This window comes from Aquarana catesbeiana, linkage group LG09 (genome assembly GCF_042186555.1).
Source record: "Aquarana catesbeiana isolate 2022-GZ linkage group LG09, ASM4218655v1, whole genome shotgun sequence".
NCBI classification, from domain to species: Eukaryota; Metazoa; Chordata; class Amphibia; order Anura; family Ranidae; genus Aquarana; species Aquarana catesbeiana.
The window spans coordinates 79,065,489-79,084,799 of NC_133332.1; the positions used below are offsets into that span (position 1 = coordinate 79,065,489).

The 19,311-nt window shown below is 41.7% G+C and overlaps 1 protein-coding gene across 1 annotated transcript in view; it reads right to left on the bottom strand.

Moving 5' to 3' along the window:
• Window positions 1–19,311, bottom strand: part of WDR62 (WD repeat domain 62) — a 107,958-nt gene that overhangs the window by 64,802 nt on the left and 23,845 nt on the right. The window contains exons 8-17 of the mRNA XM_073598821.1: window positions 17,743–17,903; window positions 13,892–14,081; window positions 13,661–13,795; window positions 13,414–13,580; window positions 11,883–11,974; window positions 11,648–11,773; window positions 9,085–9,155; window positions 6,218–6,339; window positions 2,094–2,166; window positions 343–454 (exon numbers count right to left, since the gene is read on the bottom strand). Of these exons, the coding sequence (XP_073454922.1) occupies window positions 343–454; window positions 2,094–2,166; window positions 6,218–6,339; window positions 9,085–9,155; window positions 11,648–11,773; window positions 11,883–11,974; window positions 13,414–13,580; window positions 13,661–13,795; window positions 13,892–14,081; window positions 17,743–17,903 (1,249 nt within the window). The remainder of the gene's footprint in view (window positions 1–342; window positions 455–2,093; window positions 2,167–6,217; window positions 6,340–9,084; window positions 9,156–11,647; window positions 11,774–11,882; window positions 11,975–13,413; window positions 13,581–13,660; window positions 13,796–13,891; window positions 14,082–17,742; window positions 17,904–19,311) is intronic.

A 19,311-nucleotide genomic window follows, 5' to 3' on the forward strand; every position in this document is an offset into this window, starting at 1 on the left:
TGGGGAAGGGTTGCAACTCAAACGGTTGAGTCTCTCCCACTTTACTTGGGTGCCTACAAGTTTTCTATGAAACTCTTGCAACCAATCTTTGACATTTCCCTTTTGTAGAGAATTAATCTATCCTCTCAATGCGCTGAATAGAAGACACCACACCAGCAACAATTGCAGCTGCCATTGGTAAACAGTGATCCCACAGTAAGTGAATCAATATTTAAGTAAAACATGAGAATTATTTGCTCAGGTCTTATAGGTGACATTAAAAATATGACATGATAATGAGGACAACAAACATCCACGCCACTCCCTCCCCAAATACATCCAAGTAACAGATAGAAGACTGACCAGAGTGTCCATACATCATGGCTACACTCTCCCCAGTTTGCATGTCGAACAGAGATATGGTTTTATTGGAACAGCTTGTTGCAACGAATCTTCCAGAGGGATCCATCTGCACCTGTAATTGGAAGAACAGTGATCAGTATTGATACAGAGATGGCAGCAGGTAACTTATTGAAAAGAGCCCACTCACACTTAGGCTGGGTTCACATCTGTGTGAATTGGATGTGGTTTTAATCACATTCGATTCACATGACATGCGAGTGTGACCGGCTCTCAATGGAGCCAGCTGGTTCACACACGTCCGGGGCGGCCACGGTGCGAGTTCTAAAAGTGTTCTGTGCATTTTTGGGTCTGGTTCAGGTGGGAATTTAGGCAAACAATTTGGACTGAAAATCGCACCTGAACTGGTAAACAGGGCCGCACATATGTAAACCCGGCCTTAAAGCAGGACTACACACTGTATCTAAGCACCAAAAACCGAAAATGCCATTTAATTCATTTTATTGTTCAAAGTAAACTGCCCCATCCATGTCTCCATGCTTTAAGCAATTGTAAAGTCTTGTTTATTTTTATATAAAAACCAACATGTTATACCTACCTCCTATGTGTAGTTGGTTTTGCACAGAGCAGCCTGGATCCTCCTCTTCTCGGGTCCCTCCTTAGTGATCCTAGCCCCTCCCTCCTGTCGATTGCCCCCACAGCAAGCAGCTTACTATGGGCGCACCTGGGCCAAGTCACAGCTTCCTGTGTCCATTAAGACACGGAGCCCCTCCCCAGCTCCCTCTCCCAATTGACTGACTGACAGCAGCGGGAGCCAATGGCAACGCTGCTGTCTCTCAGCCAAATCAGGATGGAGAGTCTCGGATGGCTGAGACACCTGTGGACATTGCTAGACAAAGATGGGGCTAAGGTACACAGAAGGCTTTTGCATAGAATGCATTAAAATAAAAAAACCTTTCTGACTTTACAACCAATTTTATTTTGTTGAGAAATTACTTTGAAAAACACCCCCTAGCATTTCTAGATGCAGCCATCTTGAGTAAGGGCAGATGATTCATGTAGCATTTACTTCCTGGAATCCATTTGCCCTCGCCTCAGGCATGCAGGCAGGAGGGTGTGCTTCGCTAAGAAAGACCCTCTCCGGACGAAAGAAAAAAATTTAAAAAATAATTTTTTTTTAAAAATGCCCATGAAGACTTCTGGGATGTAGTACACCATTTTGGCCTAAGCCAGAAATCAGGAAGCAACTGAACGTAAAAAAAAAAAAAAAAAAAGTGTAAAGTGTATAGAAGGCCACACGTTGCATAGATACAAACTTTATTGCAATAAGAGAGTGGAGGGCAGAAGAGTTATAGTGGAGATGAAGTCTGGAGGATCTCTATCTGGGGAGCACTACAAAAGTCAGCTAAGAATCAGAACCAACAGTGCAGGGGTCCTCTTGGCTCCACAGTTCTACTCAAATATAAGTGTGGCTATATAAAGGAACCAACATGAATCTTTCATAAGTAAGCCTGCACAGTTATTACAGGTTAAGAATGAATACTCTGGTTCTGGCATAAGCTGGGTGGTGTCTGGCACATTACATTTTGAACAATAGGGCTATCCAAGAGGAGACACAACCACGGCCAACAACTTGATAGCCAATCCTCTCCAAGATATACATTTGTACCACGAATGCTGACTGTGGGAGTTGCTCAGTGTTTAGTAAATTTGAATGTGTCTACCATCCAGAACCAACATAAAAGCTGGCTTACCTTTAATAAGGCTCCCGCAGTCTGAGAACTTTTGAGAGTCTTCTCTTGCTTACCACTTAGAACATTGTAGAACCTATAAATGTACAGAATAAAAATGTGTAATATACCATGTGCCCCATTCTCTACCAATCAGTACCACTGGCCTTACAAAATGGAACCAGCTGGGCCTATGCAAGCATTCCGCTGATATTCTTTGAGGGACACTTCACACCAGAGTACTGGGATTGCTGCAGAAAGGACACCTCCTTTATTTATATGTGGGCAACAAATGGTGAAAGGTTTGAGGGACAAGACATATCAAGAGAGACTTCAGGAACCTAGTCTGTGCAGTCTGGAGGAAAGACGGGAAAGAGGAGACATGATTGAAACCTTTAATTACCTTAAAAGTGGCTGAAATATGAAAAAATCATATCCCTCTATAGTGTGTACTTGTCTCAAAAGAGCACCGAGTGTCATTTCTATCTATTGCTTCCTTCCTCTGCTATCAGCATGAATCACTTCTGACAAGTTTTCCTGACACCAAGAGAGAAAAAAAAAAAAAGTCACAGGAGCTCCAGCACACAGCATGTGATTGACAGCCTTAGGTGTGTGCGCGCGCTATTCCTTTCCTTGAATAAGAGCTCTCCTCACTGGGCTCTACAGAGTGTAATTTCATCTTTCTGCCCCCTGTGTTCTGACAGCTCAGACAAGCTTTATAAATTCTGCACTTTGAATGGCTGTAGAAAAAAAAGAAGGCTGCAGATAAACAGGTACAATATACGTAGGAGGATTTGCTTCATCTCCATGCATCACCTGAGGCCAGTCACTTCGCTGGGTATACTGTATGCCAGTGGTTTACAACCACTTTAAGGGGGTGAATAAAGTACAGGAGGGCAGTATTTTAAATATGAAACCAAAATCAAGAACACGGGGACGTGAATGCAAACTAGCAGGAGGAAAGTTCAAAACTAATCTTAGAAAGTATTATTTCAATGAAAGAGTAGTTGATGCTTGGAATGGACTTCCAGCAGAGGTAGTGAGCCAGTCAAGCGGATGAAAAATTTCAACCATGCTTGGGACAAAACGCAGAAGAAAAAAAAAACAAACAAACAAAAAAAAAAAAAAAAAAAACACCACATATGCATTTTTTGCTGCATTTGCAGTGCACTTTTTAAAAAGGTCATGCGAGTCAAAAACCATACCAAAAAAAAAAAAAAGAAAAAAAAAGAAAAAAAATAAATTAATTAAAAAAACGCAACACAGGCACATTTTCCATTGCTTTCAGTGGGAAGGTTCATTTTGTTTAGCTCCCCAAACATGCTCCAAAAGATACTGCAAGCAGGATATTTTTCACTGCAAACAAAAATGTACCACCCCAGTGTGAACACATTCATTGATTTTAAAGAAGCATTTTTCTTGAGCTTTTCGTGTGTTTATTTAAAATGCAAAAAAAGCTTGAAAAACGCCTCAGTGTGAAAGGGCCCTAAAAGGTTATGTTTAAGGGCCAATTCACACTGGGCCCTCACAGTCAAATCAGAGCAGACAGAGCAATTCAGTGCTCCAGCTGCTCTGCCTTGCAGGCTGGAAGGGCGGCATGATGCCTGACATTGCAGTTAGATTTGGGCCGGAGCGCTGCAATAAAATGCAGAAAGTCTGCACATTAAGCGCAGCGCCAGGCAGCATTGCAGTGCGAATGGGACACATAGGAAACAATTATTTCCGGGGTGTGTCCCTGCGGTGACAGATTTTACCATGCAGTAAAACCTCTGGTACCGCATATAGTGTGAATTGGCCCTGAGGATCGGGCTCTGGAAAGGAAGGTCTTCTGCATTCCAGAATCTCCTACCTGATCGGACAGGGCCCTGAATGGAAGACATCCATCATCATCTATCTTTTTCAGCCCCAGCCTTACCTAGGGTGGTCTGCATGCAAATGCAATCTGCCTGGGAACATCCACTTCACCAGACATCCATCCATTATGGCATTTTGATACCTGCAAATCTCCTCCCAAGAGCCTGCACACTGTATGCATCAGGGCTGAAGAAGAGTACTAAGGCAGAGTGCTGTGATGCTTTCAGGTAGCCACAGTATGTACTGCACCCCATCAGTCGCTCCCAACAGCCATGATTTGTCTGTACTGCATAGAGAAATACAGAGACCTAGTTATAATATCAGTGGGTCTAAATAAGTTTTGTAATGAAAACAAAGAATGAATGTATGAAATGGAGCAGAGATATGATACACTTATGTTATGCAATGTTAAAATAAAATACCATCAATAAGACTGTGCAAATCCTTAAGAAATATATACAAATAAGCATCAAAGTGCAAAAAATGAATAAAACAATACAAAAAAAAAAAAAATATATCGTAGATAATATGTCCAGTGCACAGAAACATAGTGAAAATAGTCTCTTAACCACTTCCGGACCGCCGCACGCTGATGTAGGTCCTCACTTTGAGGACGGATATCGTTATGGCAGCAGCTAGCTGCCATAACCCCAGTATCGCCGTGTTCGGCCAGCACAAGATAAAAGTGGTCTCTGCGGCATATTCGCCGCAAGATCACTTTTATCGGGGGCAGGAGAGGGCCCCCCCCTCCCACCGCGATCCGGTGCCCTCTGCCGCTTACCTGAGCCGTCGGCAATGGCGTAGGCGATCCGGGCCTCTCGGTGGCTGTGCATGGATACGAGTGAGGGGAAGATGGCCCCCACCCATCTCCATGATACTGCAGGGCGGAAGCAACGTCAAAAAGTCACTTCCGCCCATAGCTCTTAAAACCCCCCTTTTTTTTTTGCATTTTAGTGTAAATATGCGATCTGAGGTCTTTTTGACCCCAGATCTCATATTTAAGAGGTCCTGTCATGCTTTTTTTCTATTACAAGGGATGTTTACATTCCTTGTAATAGGAATAAAAGTGACACAATTATTATTTTTTTTTTTTTTTAAAAAACAGTGTAAAAATAAATGAAAAAGGCAAAATAAATAAGAAAAAAAAAAAAAAAAATTTTAAAACGCTCCCCGTCCCGCCGAGCTTGCGTGCAGAAGCAAATGCATATGCGAGTAGCGCCCGCATATGAAAACAGTGTTCAAACCACACACGTGAGGTATCACCGCAATCAGGAGAGCGAGAGCAATAATTCTAGCCCTAGACCTCCTCTGTAATGCAAAATATGCAACTTGTAGAATTTTTTAAATGTCGGAGATTTTTAAAGGTAAAAGTTTGTCACCATTCCACAAGCGGGAGCAATTTTGAAGTGTGACATGTTGGGTATCAATTTACTCAGCGTAACATTATTTTTCACACTATAATAAAAATTGAGCTAACTTTACTGTTGTCTTATTTTTTAATTAAAAAAAGTATATATATATTTTTTTAAAAAGTGCGCTTGTAAGACCGCTACGCAAATACGGTGTGACAGAAAGTATTGCAACGACCGCCATTTTACATTTTATTCTCTAGGGTGTTAGAAAGAAAAACAAAAAAGAAGTATAATGTTTGGGGGTTCTAAGTAATTTTCTAGCAAAAAAACGTTTTTTAACTTGTAAGCAACACATCTAAAAAAAAAAGAGGCTCTGTCCTTAAGTGGTTAATAAAAGTGCACTATTTTCACTGGACATTTTATCTACTATATTTTTATGTATCATTTTATTCATTTTTGCACTTTGATGCTTATTTGTATATATTTGAGGATTTGCACAGTCTTATTGATACACTTATTTTATGCAGTTAAAATAAAATGCTATCATATCGCTGCTCCATTTCATACATTCATGGTTGGTGCTGGTGACACTATAGGAGTCCAGCAGCTATACACTCACTATTACACTTTAATATCAACTTTTTTATATTTTTTGTAATTTACACAGAGTAGCACACAAGTTATCTTTCATACTATAATGAAAACAAAAAAAGGTTTTATTAAAAAAAAAAAAATAAAATAAAAATAAAAAAACTGAAGAAAAAGACAAAAGCAAAAAACTAAACAGATCCAAAAGTTTTAAACTATCCTCTTTGCAGGAAGGACTTTATATTTATATAAGCGACAGAATTACCCCAAGAGTCCGATTTTTTGGAATAAAATCACTCACTGTATTTTGTATAGGAAATGACACAAGTTACACAGAAGGTGATAAACACTTACCTTACAGTTTTATCCTGACATGCCACAGCTGCGGTCTTCTGGGTGGCATCAATATCCAAGTCATATAAGGTTGTTTTCTCCACAACATGGTGTAAACGCAAGAAATGAATCCCTTCTGGGAGCTAAACATAAAAGAGAAGAGGTGAAGGGAAAAAAAAAACCCTTTCCATCGTGTAGGGACAGAAAGGACCATTACTTTCTGAGATTCCTAGTCTTATTTTGCCGTGGAGTCATCACCAGTGAGCCCATCAAATAATTAGAACCTCCACTCATAAAATGTTATAATAGAGAAACCTTGATGCTCTGGGAGCTGTTTTGATTGCTTACTTGTATTCTCTCCCTATCAGAACAGAAGTGTCAGGCTGAGTGTAAGGTTGGCATATCTTCCTCCTTCGCAGAGACTCAAAACTGTAATTACAAAGTTGCTGACCGGAATACACAAAGCAAAATGAAAGATTTTGCTAAAATTGTCAGATTACCCTCCACTGACAGCCCATACAGAGTGCCAGTTATCAGCCCTGAGCCTTGGCAGAAGACAAAGCAGAAAAAAAACATCACACATACACTATATTACCAAAAGTATTGGGACACCTGCCTTTGCACGCACGTGAACTTTAATGGCATCCCATTCTTAGTCCGTAGGGTTCAATATTGAGTTGGCCCACCCTTTGCAACTAGAACAGCTTCAACTCTTCTGGGAAGGCTGTCCACAAGGTTTAGGAGTGTGTCTATGGGAATGTTTGGCCATTCTTCCAGAAGCACATTTGTGAGGTCAGGCACTGATGTTGGACGAGAAGGCCTGGCTCGCAGTCTCCGCTCTAATATATCCGAAAGTTGTTCTATTGGGTTGAGGTCAGGACCCTGTGCAGGGGCCAGTCAAGTTCCTCCACCCCAAACTCGTTCATCCAGGTCTTTGCCTACTGGGGACCTATGGGGGGGTGAACTGCCACATGTAGTCAGATCTCCCTGAAGACAGCAGTGTGCTTAAAGGGGTTGTAATGGTTTTTGTTTTTTTTTTTAAATAACAAACATGTTATACTTACCTTCACTGTGCAGCTCGTTTTGCACAGAGTAGCCCCGAACCTGCTCTTCTGGGGTCCCTCGGCGGCTGTTTCAGCTCCTCCCCGCAAGGACTCAACACCTTAATGCGAGCTTCCTCGCATGGTGGTTAGTTCTTGCGGACGCGTTCCCGTGATACAGCCGGCGGCTATAGCCGCTCACTGTATCACTCGGCCCCACCCCCGGCGTCACTGGATGTGATTGACAGCAGTGCAAGCCAATGGCTGCGCTGGTTTCAATCCGTTCCACTGTAGCCAATCAGCGGCCAGGCTGAGCGGCGAAGAGGATGTCGGGAGCGAGCGCGGGACTTTCGAGGGGTCAGGCAAGTAAAACGGGGGGCTGCGGTATTGTTGGAAATTTTTTCACCTTAATGCATAGAATACATTAAGGTGAAAAAACATTTACCTTTACAACCCCTTTAAGTCTTTGCCCTTCCACAGGAGATCACTTGAGAGAGTCAGCCGGGTGGGTGGGTGAAGAGTTAGCCTGGAGGGCTGGTGAAAGAGGCAGCTGCAGCTAGGTGGGTTGGCAGTGCCTAAAGAGGTGCTGCTGGGATCAGTGACCACAGGGAGGAAGTGATGTGAAAGTACAAGCTGTGTCACTCTACTGTTCTACACTCATAGGGGCCGCGAGTCCCTTCCTTTAAAGGGCCGTTGCTAGACACTGTCAAATCTTAAGAGCTGGACCAAGCAAGTGTGGAAGAAGTTGGAGCTGTATATAGGAAGAATGTTCCTAAAGTTTGCTGAAGTTGAAGGGGGCATCCCATAACCTCCCATCCAAGTTATTACCCCTCAAACCACAAAAAAGGTCACTACTGTTCTGTCTTTGGAGTGCCTGGCTTTGGGGGATCTAGTTCATCAACAGCTTCCTAGGGAGTGTGCGCTACACATGCAATTAGACATTATATGGACATTGATAACACTCGGTTGGTAAGTGAAAGGGTCCAACGGTCACTTTAAATTGAGTTTTTCTTTGAAGCTGGACCTGGACAAAAATACAAAGGTCCTCCCTTGTATGGCAGCCTCCCCCCAGATTACAAAAAAAATTTGATTAAAGTAAGATTTAGAATCCTTAGCTATCCCAAGTTCCTGGATGTGAGGTCCAGTGGTATCAAATTCAGGAAGCAGCTGGAGAATAGGGCAAGTAATTTCGCAAACCGAAACAAAAAGATGGGGCCTGCCAACAATATGGACCTCATTTTTTGCTAGTTTCTGGGTCTTGTGTGGAGCAGCTGTCCTGCTGCTTTGTGAATACAGGAGGTCACACATTCATCACAGCCGTCATTCAGAGAACACTTTGCATTTTCTCAATGAATTCAAAGCATTCTCTGACTGAACGAGGTGGAGATTTTGACGTTAGCACCTCCCTTCTCCACCTGGTAAAATCAGAGAATGCTTTGCATTCATTAAGAAAATTAAAAATGTTCCCAAATTGGTGCCTGTGTGAGCAAGAAACCTCCTGTATTCATTAACTCCTTCCAGCCTACCCAGTGCATATATGCGGCTTCTTGGCGGGTGGGCTTTAAATAATAAATGATTTTGCTGTGCAGAGAACGTGCTCCCTGCACACTCCCAGCACAGTAATGAATGGGTACCAGAAAGCTCCAGATGCATACTAGTTATCAGGAACTTTGCAATCATGTGACCGTCAACCACAGCAATCACATGATTGGAATGCCCACCTTCACCTCCCTACACAAAAAAAAAAAAAAAAAAAAAAACCCCATACACAAACTTCAGATTTAAGGAGCTCAGAATCTAACACAAGATTGAGAACCAATCAAGAAGAGATTACTAGTCATTAATTACCACTTGGGCTGGACGGAAATAAATGCTCTTATCTGCTCCACAGCTGATCATGTGCATCTCCTCCGAATTACCTAAAGAAAAAGTGAGAGATCTAAATTTAATGTATACGGCATGGTGGATGCAAAACTGATAGGGCCCCATTCACATTAAGGTGCAGTATGTATATAAGGAGTTGTAAAAAGAGATCCAACTTCTTGATATGATGTATGCGAGAGAATAATAATAATTACAGAGTGCTTTCAAAGACACAGAGGGTGAGGTATGAACCAGGGAACACATCGACTTAGCATTACTGGATTGGGGACAGAGGAAGAGGAGAGGATCAGAGAAGACAGGATCATCTTTAAAAAGCGGAGTTCCACCCAAAGGTGGAACTTCTGTTTTCAGGAGTCCTAACCCCCTGATATGCCACATTTTTTGTCCTTTTTTTGGGGGGTACCTAGTTTTGACAAGTACCCAGCTCCCACTTCCGCCCACGCCGCCTAGGCGACTCCTCCTCTTCCCCCTCCCTCCAATCTTCTGGGACAGGTCCCAGAAGATTGCCCGGTCATTGAGGCCGCGCAGCAGGACGTGCGCACACGGCGGTGAAGCCGCAAGCTGTCACAGCCGGGTGCCCACACTAGTGATGCCGGCGCACAGGAGAGGCGGGGGTAGAGAACCGAGGCTTCGGGCGGCCGCATCGCTGGACAGTGGGACAAGTGAGTGCATTTATTAAAACTCAGCAGCTACAATTTTTGTAGCGGCTGACTTTTAATAAACTGAAAAAACGACTGGAACTCCTCTTCAAAAGAGGAATTAGATAGATAGACATACACACAGTTGTGTTCATAAGTTTACATACCCTGGCAGAATGTAAAAAAAAAAAAAAAAAAAAAAAAAAAAAAAAAAAAAGGAACAATCTCAGCTTTAAGTTATTTTATTGCACAAGTCTTGCCAAATAAATAAATAAATAAAAAGAAGTATAGAACATATTTAATCGGCATATAAAACACACACCTTTCCCCCCTGAAAATCACTGGACCACTGTTCTGTCTATCACAGGAGCCGGGCGAGGAGATCGCGGTTCTGTGTAATCCGGCACTGGCAAAACTGCAATGGAGAGGCCGCAGATGGGCAATGGTGAGGCTGCATTGATGGGCAATGGTGTGCCAGCAGATGGGCACTGAGCAGGCTGCAATGGTAAGGCTGCAGATGGGCACTGATCAGGCTGCACATATGGGCAATAAGGTCGCAATGATGGACTTTGACCCTTAGGGCTCATTTACACTTGCTTCGGCTTCAACACACATTAATGGCTAGATTACACTCACTTCATACAGGCTTTGTTAAAGCTCTCTGAACGCTAGTCAAAGCTCTGGTCACTAAATAAAATGGCTAGCTTACGTTTAGACCTTGCTTTTGCTTTGCTTCAAAAATTATACCCCATTTAGCTTTAGTAATGCTTCAAAGTCTCCATTGAAGTCTATGGCAAAGCTCGCTTGAAGCCCCACCAAAGCAAGGTGTAAACAGGACTTACAGCTAACCATGTTAATTAGTGACATGAGCTTTGACTGGCATTCAGAGAGCTTTAAACAAAGCGTGTCCGAGGCAAGTGTAAACAAGCCCTTATATTCCTTCAAGGTTCTTTATTTAAAAATTATTTTTTTTCGTGAAACTTCCCTCCTAAAGTTAAGGTGCGTGTTATACGCAGATATATAAATTTTTTTTTTTTTTTTTTTTACACATACAGTCTATTTCAATAATGAGGTCAACCATAGAATATAAATATAATTTTCCTGGTCACGTTACTCTACATCATATCCGGTCCCTTTGGTTGTCTCATCTGGCTGGTGGAACACACGCCGACCACGGAGGTGGTAGCCAGGCATCCATTCACTTTCACAGCACAGACAAGCTAGCAGTCCCAGTACCAGGTTTGGGCACTCACAAAATGTAAGCAGCCTTTTGGCTTTCTTTGTACATTTTACTTTTTTAATAAATCGAATTACGCTATGGATCTCTATTATGTTTTCCATCTATCCCATGTCTAAACTCCAGGGAGGAAGCTTCTTTTACATCTCCAGTCCACATATGCAAGCAGGCATTATCCTGCCAAAGCGGTATTCTTAATCCTCTTGTATTGTAACTGTATTGTCTCCTTTTATATTGTAAAGTGCTGCGTAAACTGTTGGTGCTATATAAATCCTGTATAATAATAATAATAATAATTTGACTTTCTTTTTAAAGTAAAGAGGTCAAATTTACCTGATAAGCAGATCCATTATTCAGCACACGTTGGGTGTCGTTTATGGTGTTATTGGTTAAGGATTTCCCACTACTTTGTTGCAAGATTGTTTTACACAGAAGAATTTTCGTTTTATTCAGACTATGAACTGTTTGTTTGGCACTACACTTATAATCTTTTGTGCTATGATTGTTTGAGTCTATCGTGTCATCAACTTTTTTATTGTGCGTTTTTACACTGTTCACATGTGTATGATTATTCAGGTTTATATTGCCATTTCTGATTTAATTAGCCACTTTATAGCACCCTCTATACATCACACCATAGAATATAACACACCCGCAAACTTCACCGCTGTTATGGACGAAGAATGGTCATCCAACGTCTGCAGCAAACTGTAATTGCGCTCCACACAGAGAACATGGATCAGACGGTCCCTGCTGGCAGATGCCAACAATGTCACACCTGCAGGGAAGGAGGAAACCCGAATTGAGATTTAAAGTTAAAGTTATGTCAAATAAAAATTCTACACACCAACTTTATACAATGAAGGGACATTTCTTGCCACACCTACCAGCCAAAGGACTGGAGTATTCCAGACATAGAACCTCTCCATCATGAGCCTCAATCGTCAGCAACTCCTCAAAGTTCCGCAGATCATAAATCCTAGGTGGATTTCACAAAATGTAAAGTCTCTGGAACACACACACCAGCTATAGACAAGGCTGTTACAACACAGTAAATCAGAAACAAAAAAAATTCACACCGTGATTTGGGCAATGGGTGCTCCAACACTGTCATGTTTGGGTAGGCTGTTTCTCTTGTTTTGGTTTCATAGACTTCATGTTCTCTATGCAATGCTATGACAATATTATGCGATACAACATTTTCTATTTATTTATATTTTTTTCAATCTTGTATTTCACCATACAGTAAGAGCTTGTCCCATGAGTCGCCCTTGACGAAGGGACGGTCAGTTTCAGTCCCGAAACGCATAGGCCTTCGTGGAAGACATTACAAGCATCTTTATCCAATGCACATCAGTACAGCTGTGTTTCAGCTTTTTATTGTGTTCACTGTGTTATGTTTATTAACTATGCTTATGTTTTGTATACCTATATAAATTTTTCTATGGAATAAAATTGTTTTTACATTACGCTGTTGCCGTTAAAGTCCCACAACCTTATTTGGGGGTATTTTTTTCACCTATCAATCTAGGGATGTTGGCAACATACATGAGCTAGCTGGATGGTAACCTTTTTCTATTAGTGATGAAAATGTTCACATACCTAGGAGGTGCACAAAGCAGCTTTAAAGAGCCTGCAGATACAGCCAAATCCTTGACTGTTTCATGATGTTTCAGCTTGGACACCATTTTTTTTTTTTTGCCACTTGCACACTCCTATTGGCCAGTAAGGCAGTCCATCATAGCAATGGACTAGTAGAGATGTGATGGGACAGGACTACCCAGAAGCGTCAGAACACATTGCCTGTCAGCTAGCCATATCTGCATGCTTTTTGAAGCAGTTGTAGGTAGATGTGATCTGTAAAGCAGGGATGTCCAACCTGTGACTCAAGATGGCTTATGAATACAGCCCAACTCAAAATAAAAAAAAACAAAAAAAAAACAAAAAAAGCACACACTTACTTCAAAATTATTAATTTTTTTTGATTTTTTATAAAAATGCATTTACACATGTGGCTAAAGAAAAAATGAACACCTACATTTGTGAGCAACTATTTAAGGATGAAGCATAGCTTGAGAAATCATTGAGGATTGCTACTAAATCCATCCAAATATTAATGCATTCGTTTAGCAAAAAAAAAAAAGAAAAAAGAAAAAAAATCGTACTCATTTTATGTTGCCTTCTTTTACACTTCTAAATAAGAAAAAAAATAAAAAAAAAAATAAAAAAAAGGTTTATTACTCAGATAGGTACATTAACTATATCCATGATCTGCCCGACTTTCTGCTCATGGACTATCTGTATTGTTAGTGTATTTTATGTGTTCCTCTTCTTCCAACGTGGTCCAGGAAGGTCACAAGCTTGGACTGGACAGCTTAATCTGCATTTAAAAAGGGGTGATATAGTGTTGACATATACCTTATATTTCCCATCCGGTCTCCAGATGCCAGCTGAAGCCCATCATTGTGGACTTTCAGGACACGAATTCCGCTTTTTGAGTCTTTGGGCTCAGGCTTTTCATTAGTGGCAGAGATGTCCTTCAAATACTGAATATTGTCCTCAACATATATCACTTTATGCAATTCCTTAAAACAAAAACAAAAAAGTATAATAATGGGCTTCTGCCAAACACTATTAAACACACATTTACCAAAATACTCATTACATTACTATAGATGTTCCTCTTCTGAGCCGGGTACAAGCCTCTCTCCAGGTTCCACAGGCGGATGGTGTTGTCAGAGGAACAAGTAAAAAACGAGCCTTGGCTTAAATGCATTTTCTTTCCAATGTCAGGATGCACCTAAATGACACACAGACTCAAGCTTAGTCTCAGATCCGGAAGGTCACTATACACAGATAGCTTACCAATTGCATAACAGCATTAGACAAAGCTTGCCTCCATATTCCAGATGTAGGAGCTGTGATACAGAGCAGAGTACACCTTTCCAACCTTCCGGGTGTTGCTGACATCCCACACGTATATACTGTGGTCATTATACACACAGCACAGCCACTGATTGCCTTCATCATATACCAGGGCACAAGTGTCCGCATAACCAGAATCTGCCTGCTTTACAAACAGAGAGCTGCAAGAGAGATAATACACTGAAAATTACAGCTATAGCATTCCTAAACCGAAGAACACATATTGCAGCTTACTAGTCCTTAGAGGACAGGACTGTACTTTTTTCTCTCCTTATTATCTGTGGATCCTGCCAGTAACATTTCCTGTTCCTGGGTGACAACGCTCACTCACTACACTATATCTCTGGAGGAGCAGCACTGTCAACCTAAAACAGGACTACCTCTTCTCCATAACAGAGGGGAGGGGTTATGTAGTCCTCAGGAGATAACTGGGAAGCAATATAACTGCTAAGAGTGCTGCAGAGCACACAGGTGTTATCAGATCTCTGGCAGGATCAACAGGTATTTTTGGCACTTGTCGAACAGATATAGCAAAAGGTATATTGGTATTTTTCTCTTTTTTTTTTTTATTCAATATGTTTTGTTAATAAACAGTACAATACAAAAAAAAAAAAAATACCAGGTATAAAAACAATGCCTGAAAACAATGTCTTGGTATATTTAACAGATCAAAATAGTGATAAGAGGTTTGTTGTAAAGCTGGTCAAAAATGGATTGAATCTTGGCCGGTTCAGCAAGGACGATCCTAGATTCAGTCCATCTATGGGCAGGCTGATTGTATCAAAGTCGATTCCTTTAATTGGCTTGGGTACAACCAGCATGTCATATTTTTTAATATGCGATGATTGCCAGCAGCTATAGCCGCTAGCAATAACCCCTGGGTTCTCCCCGTGCCCCCCTTTCCACTGGGAAAACACAATAGCTCAGTGGGAGGGATTTCCCCATCAACACAGATTGTGTTGATAAGGGGGATCTAGCGATTTCCTTTCCTGCAACGACAGGTTGCAGGAAATAATAAAAAAAGAGAAATCGCTAGATTCCGTTATCAAAATATAATCTATGGCCTGCTTTAGGGTTTACATATCCTTAAAGTCAAAACTTAGTCAGAACTAGTAGCCAAGTCCACGTGTAGGGCATAATAGTTAAGAAGGAGGTAAGGGTCCTTAAAGTGTCCTTATGTGTGGCTGGGAATCCAAAGAGCACAAGCCTGTAAAAGAAGCAGGATTCTACTTACCTGTGCCTGTAATGATTTCCTGCATATGATAATGCTGTATGGCGATTCATCCAAATCAACCATGATTATTCCACCACCTTCCAAAAGTTTACACTTTGGAGATAGCGGTATATTTTTTTTAATATAATTATATATATATATATATATATATATATATATATATATATATATATATATATATATATATATATGTGTGTGTGTGTGTGTGTGTGTGTGTGTGTGTGTGTGTGTGTGTGTGTGTGTGTGTGTGTATATATATATATATACACACACACACACATTATATATATATATATATATATATATATATATATATATATATATATATATATATATATATATATATATATATATATATATATATATATATATATATATATATATATATATATATATTAATATATTAATTATATTAAAAAAAATATACCGCTATCTCCAAAGTGTGAACTTTGGAAGGTGGTGGAATAATCATGGTTGATTTGTTGTCGATAATGTTATCTTATGTGTACATGTACACAGGTTCGTTTACTGTCGTTTTTAGGCAGTTGTGTTTATAGGCCTTTTTTTGAAGGACACCGAAGTTTCAGACGTTTCAGACGCCAAACGCATCTAAACATGGTAACCCATGTTTAGTTTATAGGCGTTTTTGGCCATTTAAAAAAAAAAAAAAAAAAAAAAAAAAGAAGAATTTTTTTTGTTTAGAAACACTTCTAAACGCAAACGTGGCAAAACGCCACATGTAAGCGCGGCAAAACGGACGTTTTAAACGTGGGTTAATATCTGTCAATTTAAATCGTTCAGGAGAGGTTGTAAAAACGTCCCGTGTACATGAAGCCTAAAACTTTAAAAATGCAAAGTTTATGAAATGCAAGTTCAGAAGCAATTGAAGTCCCAGAGGGTAGGGTACTGGGTTCGGATGGCTGCAGGCTCTGGTATGAGCTAGAAGAAACTGTGGAGATGCAGAACAGAAGGAGAGCAGCGCCATCTAAGTGCAGCAACTAATATGACATTTATTTAGGAGTAACAACAACAATTCAAGATTAAAAAGATTTCAGCGCATGTGGGAATGTATGGTGGTTCATCCACTCCTGGGGAGGACAACCTGCTCTGTCCCATGGAGCCGGTGTGTGGTCCAAGCCTCGATTTTGATGCGGGTCAGGGGCCAGATGTGGCGTCAGCGTCGCTCCACTAGCCTCAGTGAATCACCATACAGCATAATCATGCAGGGAATCATCACTGGTACAGAGAAATGTCTCCTTATGGACATATAAATCTTGGTACATCTCACAGTGGTGTTGGTTGGTCAGATGCTTGGACAATTTATTAACCAATTGTTTTAACTTTGTGTAACATGGTAATTTAAACACTTGTTTATGGGTTTTAAAATATATACTGTATTTATTGGCATATAACACGCACCTTTTCACCATGAAAAATCGGGTGCAAATAGCATGTGCGTGTTATACGTCAATACTTCAATTTTAGCTGCCTCGGAGGGGTCAGGGAGGGGGGCGGGACGAGCGCCGACAGATTACATACAGTGAGAATCTCCTGTTTACTTGGCGGCCTCTGTAATAGGAAGTCCCGTCTCCTGGGCCGCCATTGGACCACTGTTCTATCATAGGAGTTTCTCACTATATGTAATCTGTCGGCGCTTGTCGTGCCCCCCCTCCCTGTCTCCTCTAGGGTGCAGATGGGCATTGATCAGGCTGCACTGATGGCATAGGCGAGGATGCAGATGGGCACTGACCCTTATTTTGCTTCAAAGTTTCTTATTTAAAATTTAAGTTTTTTTTCCAGAAACTTCCCTCTTAAAATGAATGTGCGCGTTATACGCCGATAAATACGGTATATATAAATTTTTTTGATTTGCACTTTCACTTTAGTCAATTTAGCTGCAGCAAAACACATAAGGGATTTGCTCTCTTGCACAGCTTGGCGCACCAATACCATCCCACACATCTAGGAGCGTGGAATAGCGTGCCCCCTATTGGCTGCTGTGGTTCCTCCCAACAAGCATTATGCTATCTTGTGTCCTGCAATGACTATGGGTTGGGTTGGCAGGAGAAACGGAGGAACCACAGCAGTCAGGAGGACACACTATGCGACACAGATGAAACGACTAGTGTTCTATAAATGTGATTTGTAGTTAAAATGAATTTTGTTGGAATTTTCCCAGGTCAGGATACTGATAGAAAATTTGGCCCAAATGTTCAACAACACAGTCAGTTTTACATCACAGTTTTGCACTTACTGATCAAGAAAAAGAAAAAGGGTGTAAAGAAACAGGTTTTCCTTAACGTGTGAATCTTCTCACATGACAGCACTGGTGCTTGGTGACTGGCCATGTCTGTTACATGGTGGCGGAGGGAGACTCAGGTACAAAGATTCAATCAGGGCTTACACTGGGCTGATTGCATCGCTCTCCAACACCGAGTGGACTGGTGGGAGTGTAAAAGCGAAGGAGTATATATGTTGCACAGGATGGGGGCATTAAAAAGGTAAAGTTCTTGCTTTGTCCAGCATGGGCAAACCACAGGTTCCCTTTCAACAGTACAAAACGACATTAGCAATTGCACTTGCATTACCTTGGATCAAGCCCCAGAGCAATGTCCACACCCAGGTGATGAGGTCTTGGTAAATCGGTGATGTACTGGAGATTGTGAGCGCTAAAGATTCTGACAACGCCCTCCTCGCAACCACAGAACACAAGCTGCTCCGTGACACACAGGCAATAGGAGGCAGACACCTGACAGGAACAGGAGAGTAGTTGGAAAACATTTAACAAAAAAAACTTTCACTGAAAAAATTTTTTTTTTTCTTTAAATTGAACTAAGCGCCTCACAGCAATCTGCCACCCCGTGATTTTATTTATTATTTTCTTGAGCATTCAAGCAATTTAACTGGAAGTCTATCATTGTAGCGGATACTTACCTTCCCCATGCCAGCAGTGTGTCTGCTAGGGCTTGTGGTCATGCACGCCTCTAGGTTTTATCCCGAGTGCCACAGCTCAGATGACAATATATCACTCAGCTGCATCCGTAATGGGCCAGCGCACTCAGTGGAAAGACACCCAAGCAAGGTTTGGCCCACAAGTTTTTCAAACCTGCCCTTGTGTGCCTCTTGGTCCATGCAGTTCATAGGACAAACCTTGAGTATTGGTTATCTGTCATTGTTTCTGGTACACCCCATCTGTTGCGCCTGGCACTGCCCCAATACACCCTACCTGTTGCTTCTGGCTGCCAACATCGTTCCTGATACACCCAGTCTGTTGCTCCTAGCTGCTGGCACTATTCCTTCTGGCTGCAGGCACTTCAACAGCCGCTCCTGCCTGAAGGCACTGTTCACGGTACGCTCTGTTGGCCCAACTCTACTCCCTTAAGCCTTTGCATCTGGGCACATTCCATATACCCATCTTCTCCTCCAAGCTCTCACAGCCGGGCATATGCGTACATCTCTCTTCGATGCTCCTGCTAGCTTCTTCACCAGTCACCTAGCTACTTCCCCCAATGGTCTTATTGCATCTTCCTGGTATGTCTGCCAGTACCTGGGAAGTGACCTGGGGGCTTGATGCAGCCAAGTCCATACCCTGTGAGAGATCCTTGATGTATACCATCTGTCCCTTAAGCCAGCCACAGATGGTTAAAATTCCTCAAATGGGGTTCCTGCTGAACCGGCCAAGATTCGATTAATGTTCCAAAGTCGATCCATCAATCGACTTGGGTACAACCAGCATGTTTTATTTTAGGCATGCGATTGGCCTGCCGTAGTAGTAGTAAGTGCAAGTGAATCGCACAGGGACACTGCGTTTCCTGTGTGATTCACATGCAGTGCAATTTCAGCCCATTCATTTAGAATGGGGGGGGGGGGGGGGAATCGCACTGCACCAAAAGTAGTGCATGCACTACTTTTGTAAATGCACTGCAAAGTACCATGCGATCCAGTGTGGGAAAAACTCATTGTATGACAACCAGTGCAGATCGCAAGGGCAGTGCGATTGGAATGCGGTGTGGGAAACCGGCACGAATCGCGGGTTTCTCACGCGGCATTCTAGTGTGAATGGCCCCTAAATGTTGGAGTTTTGCAGTTTATTTGGTAACAGCTTGTTTGGTTCTAACTAGTGACAGGAACATACCATCACATTTCATGGTGATTGG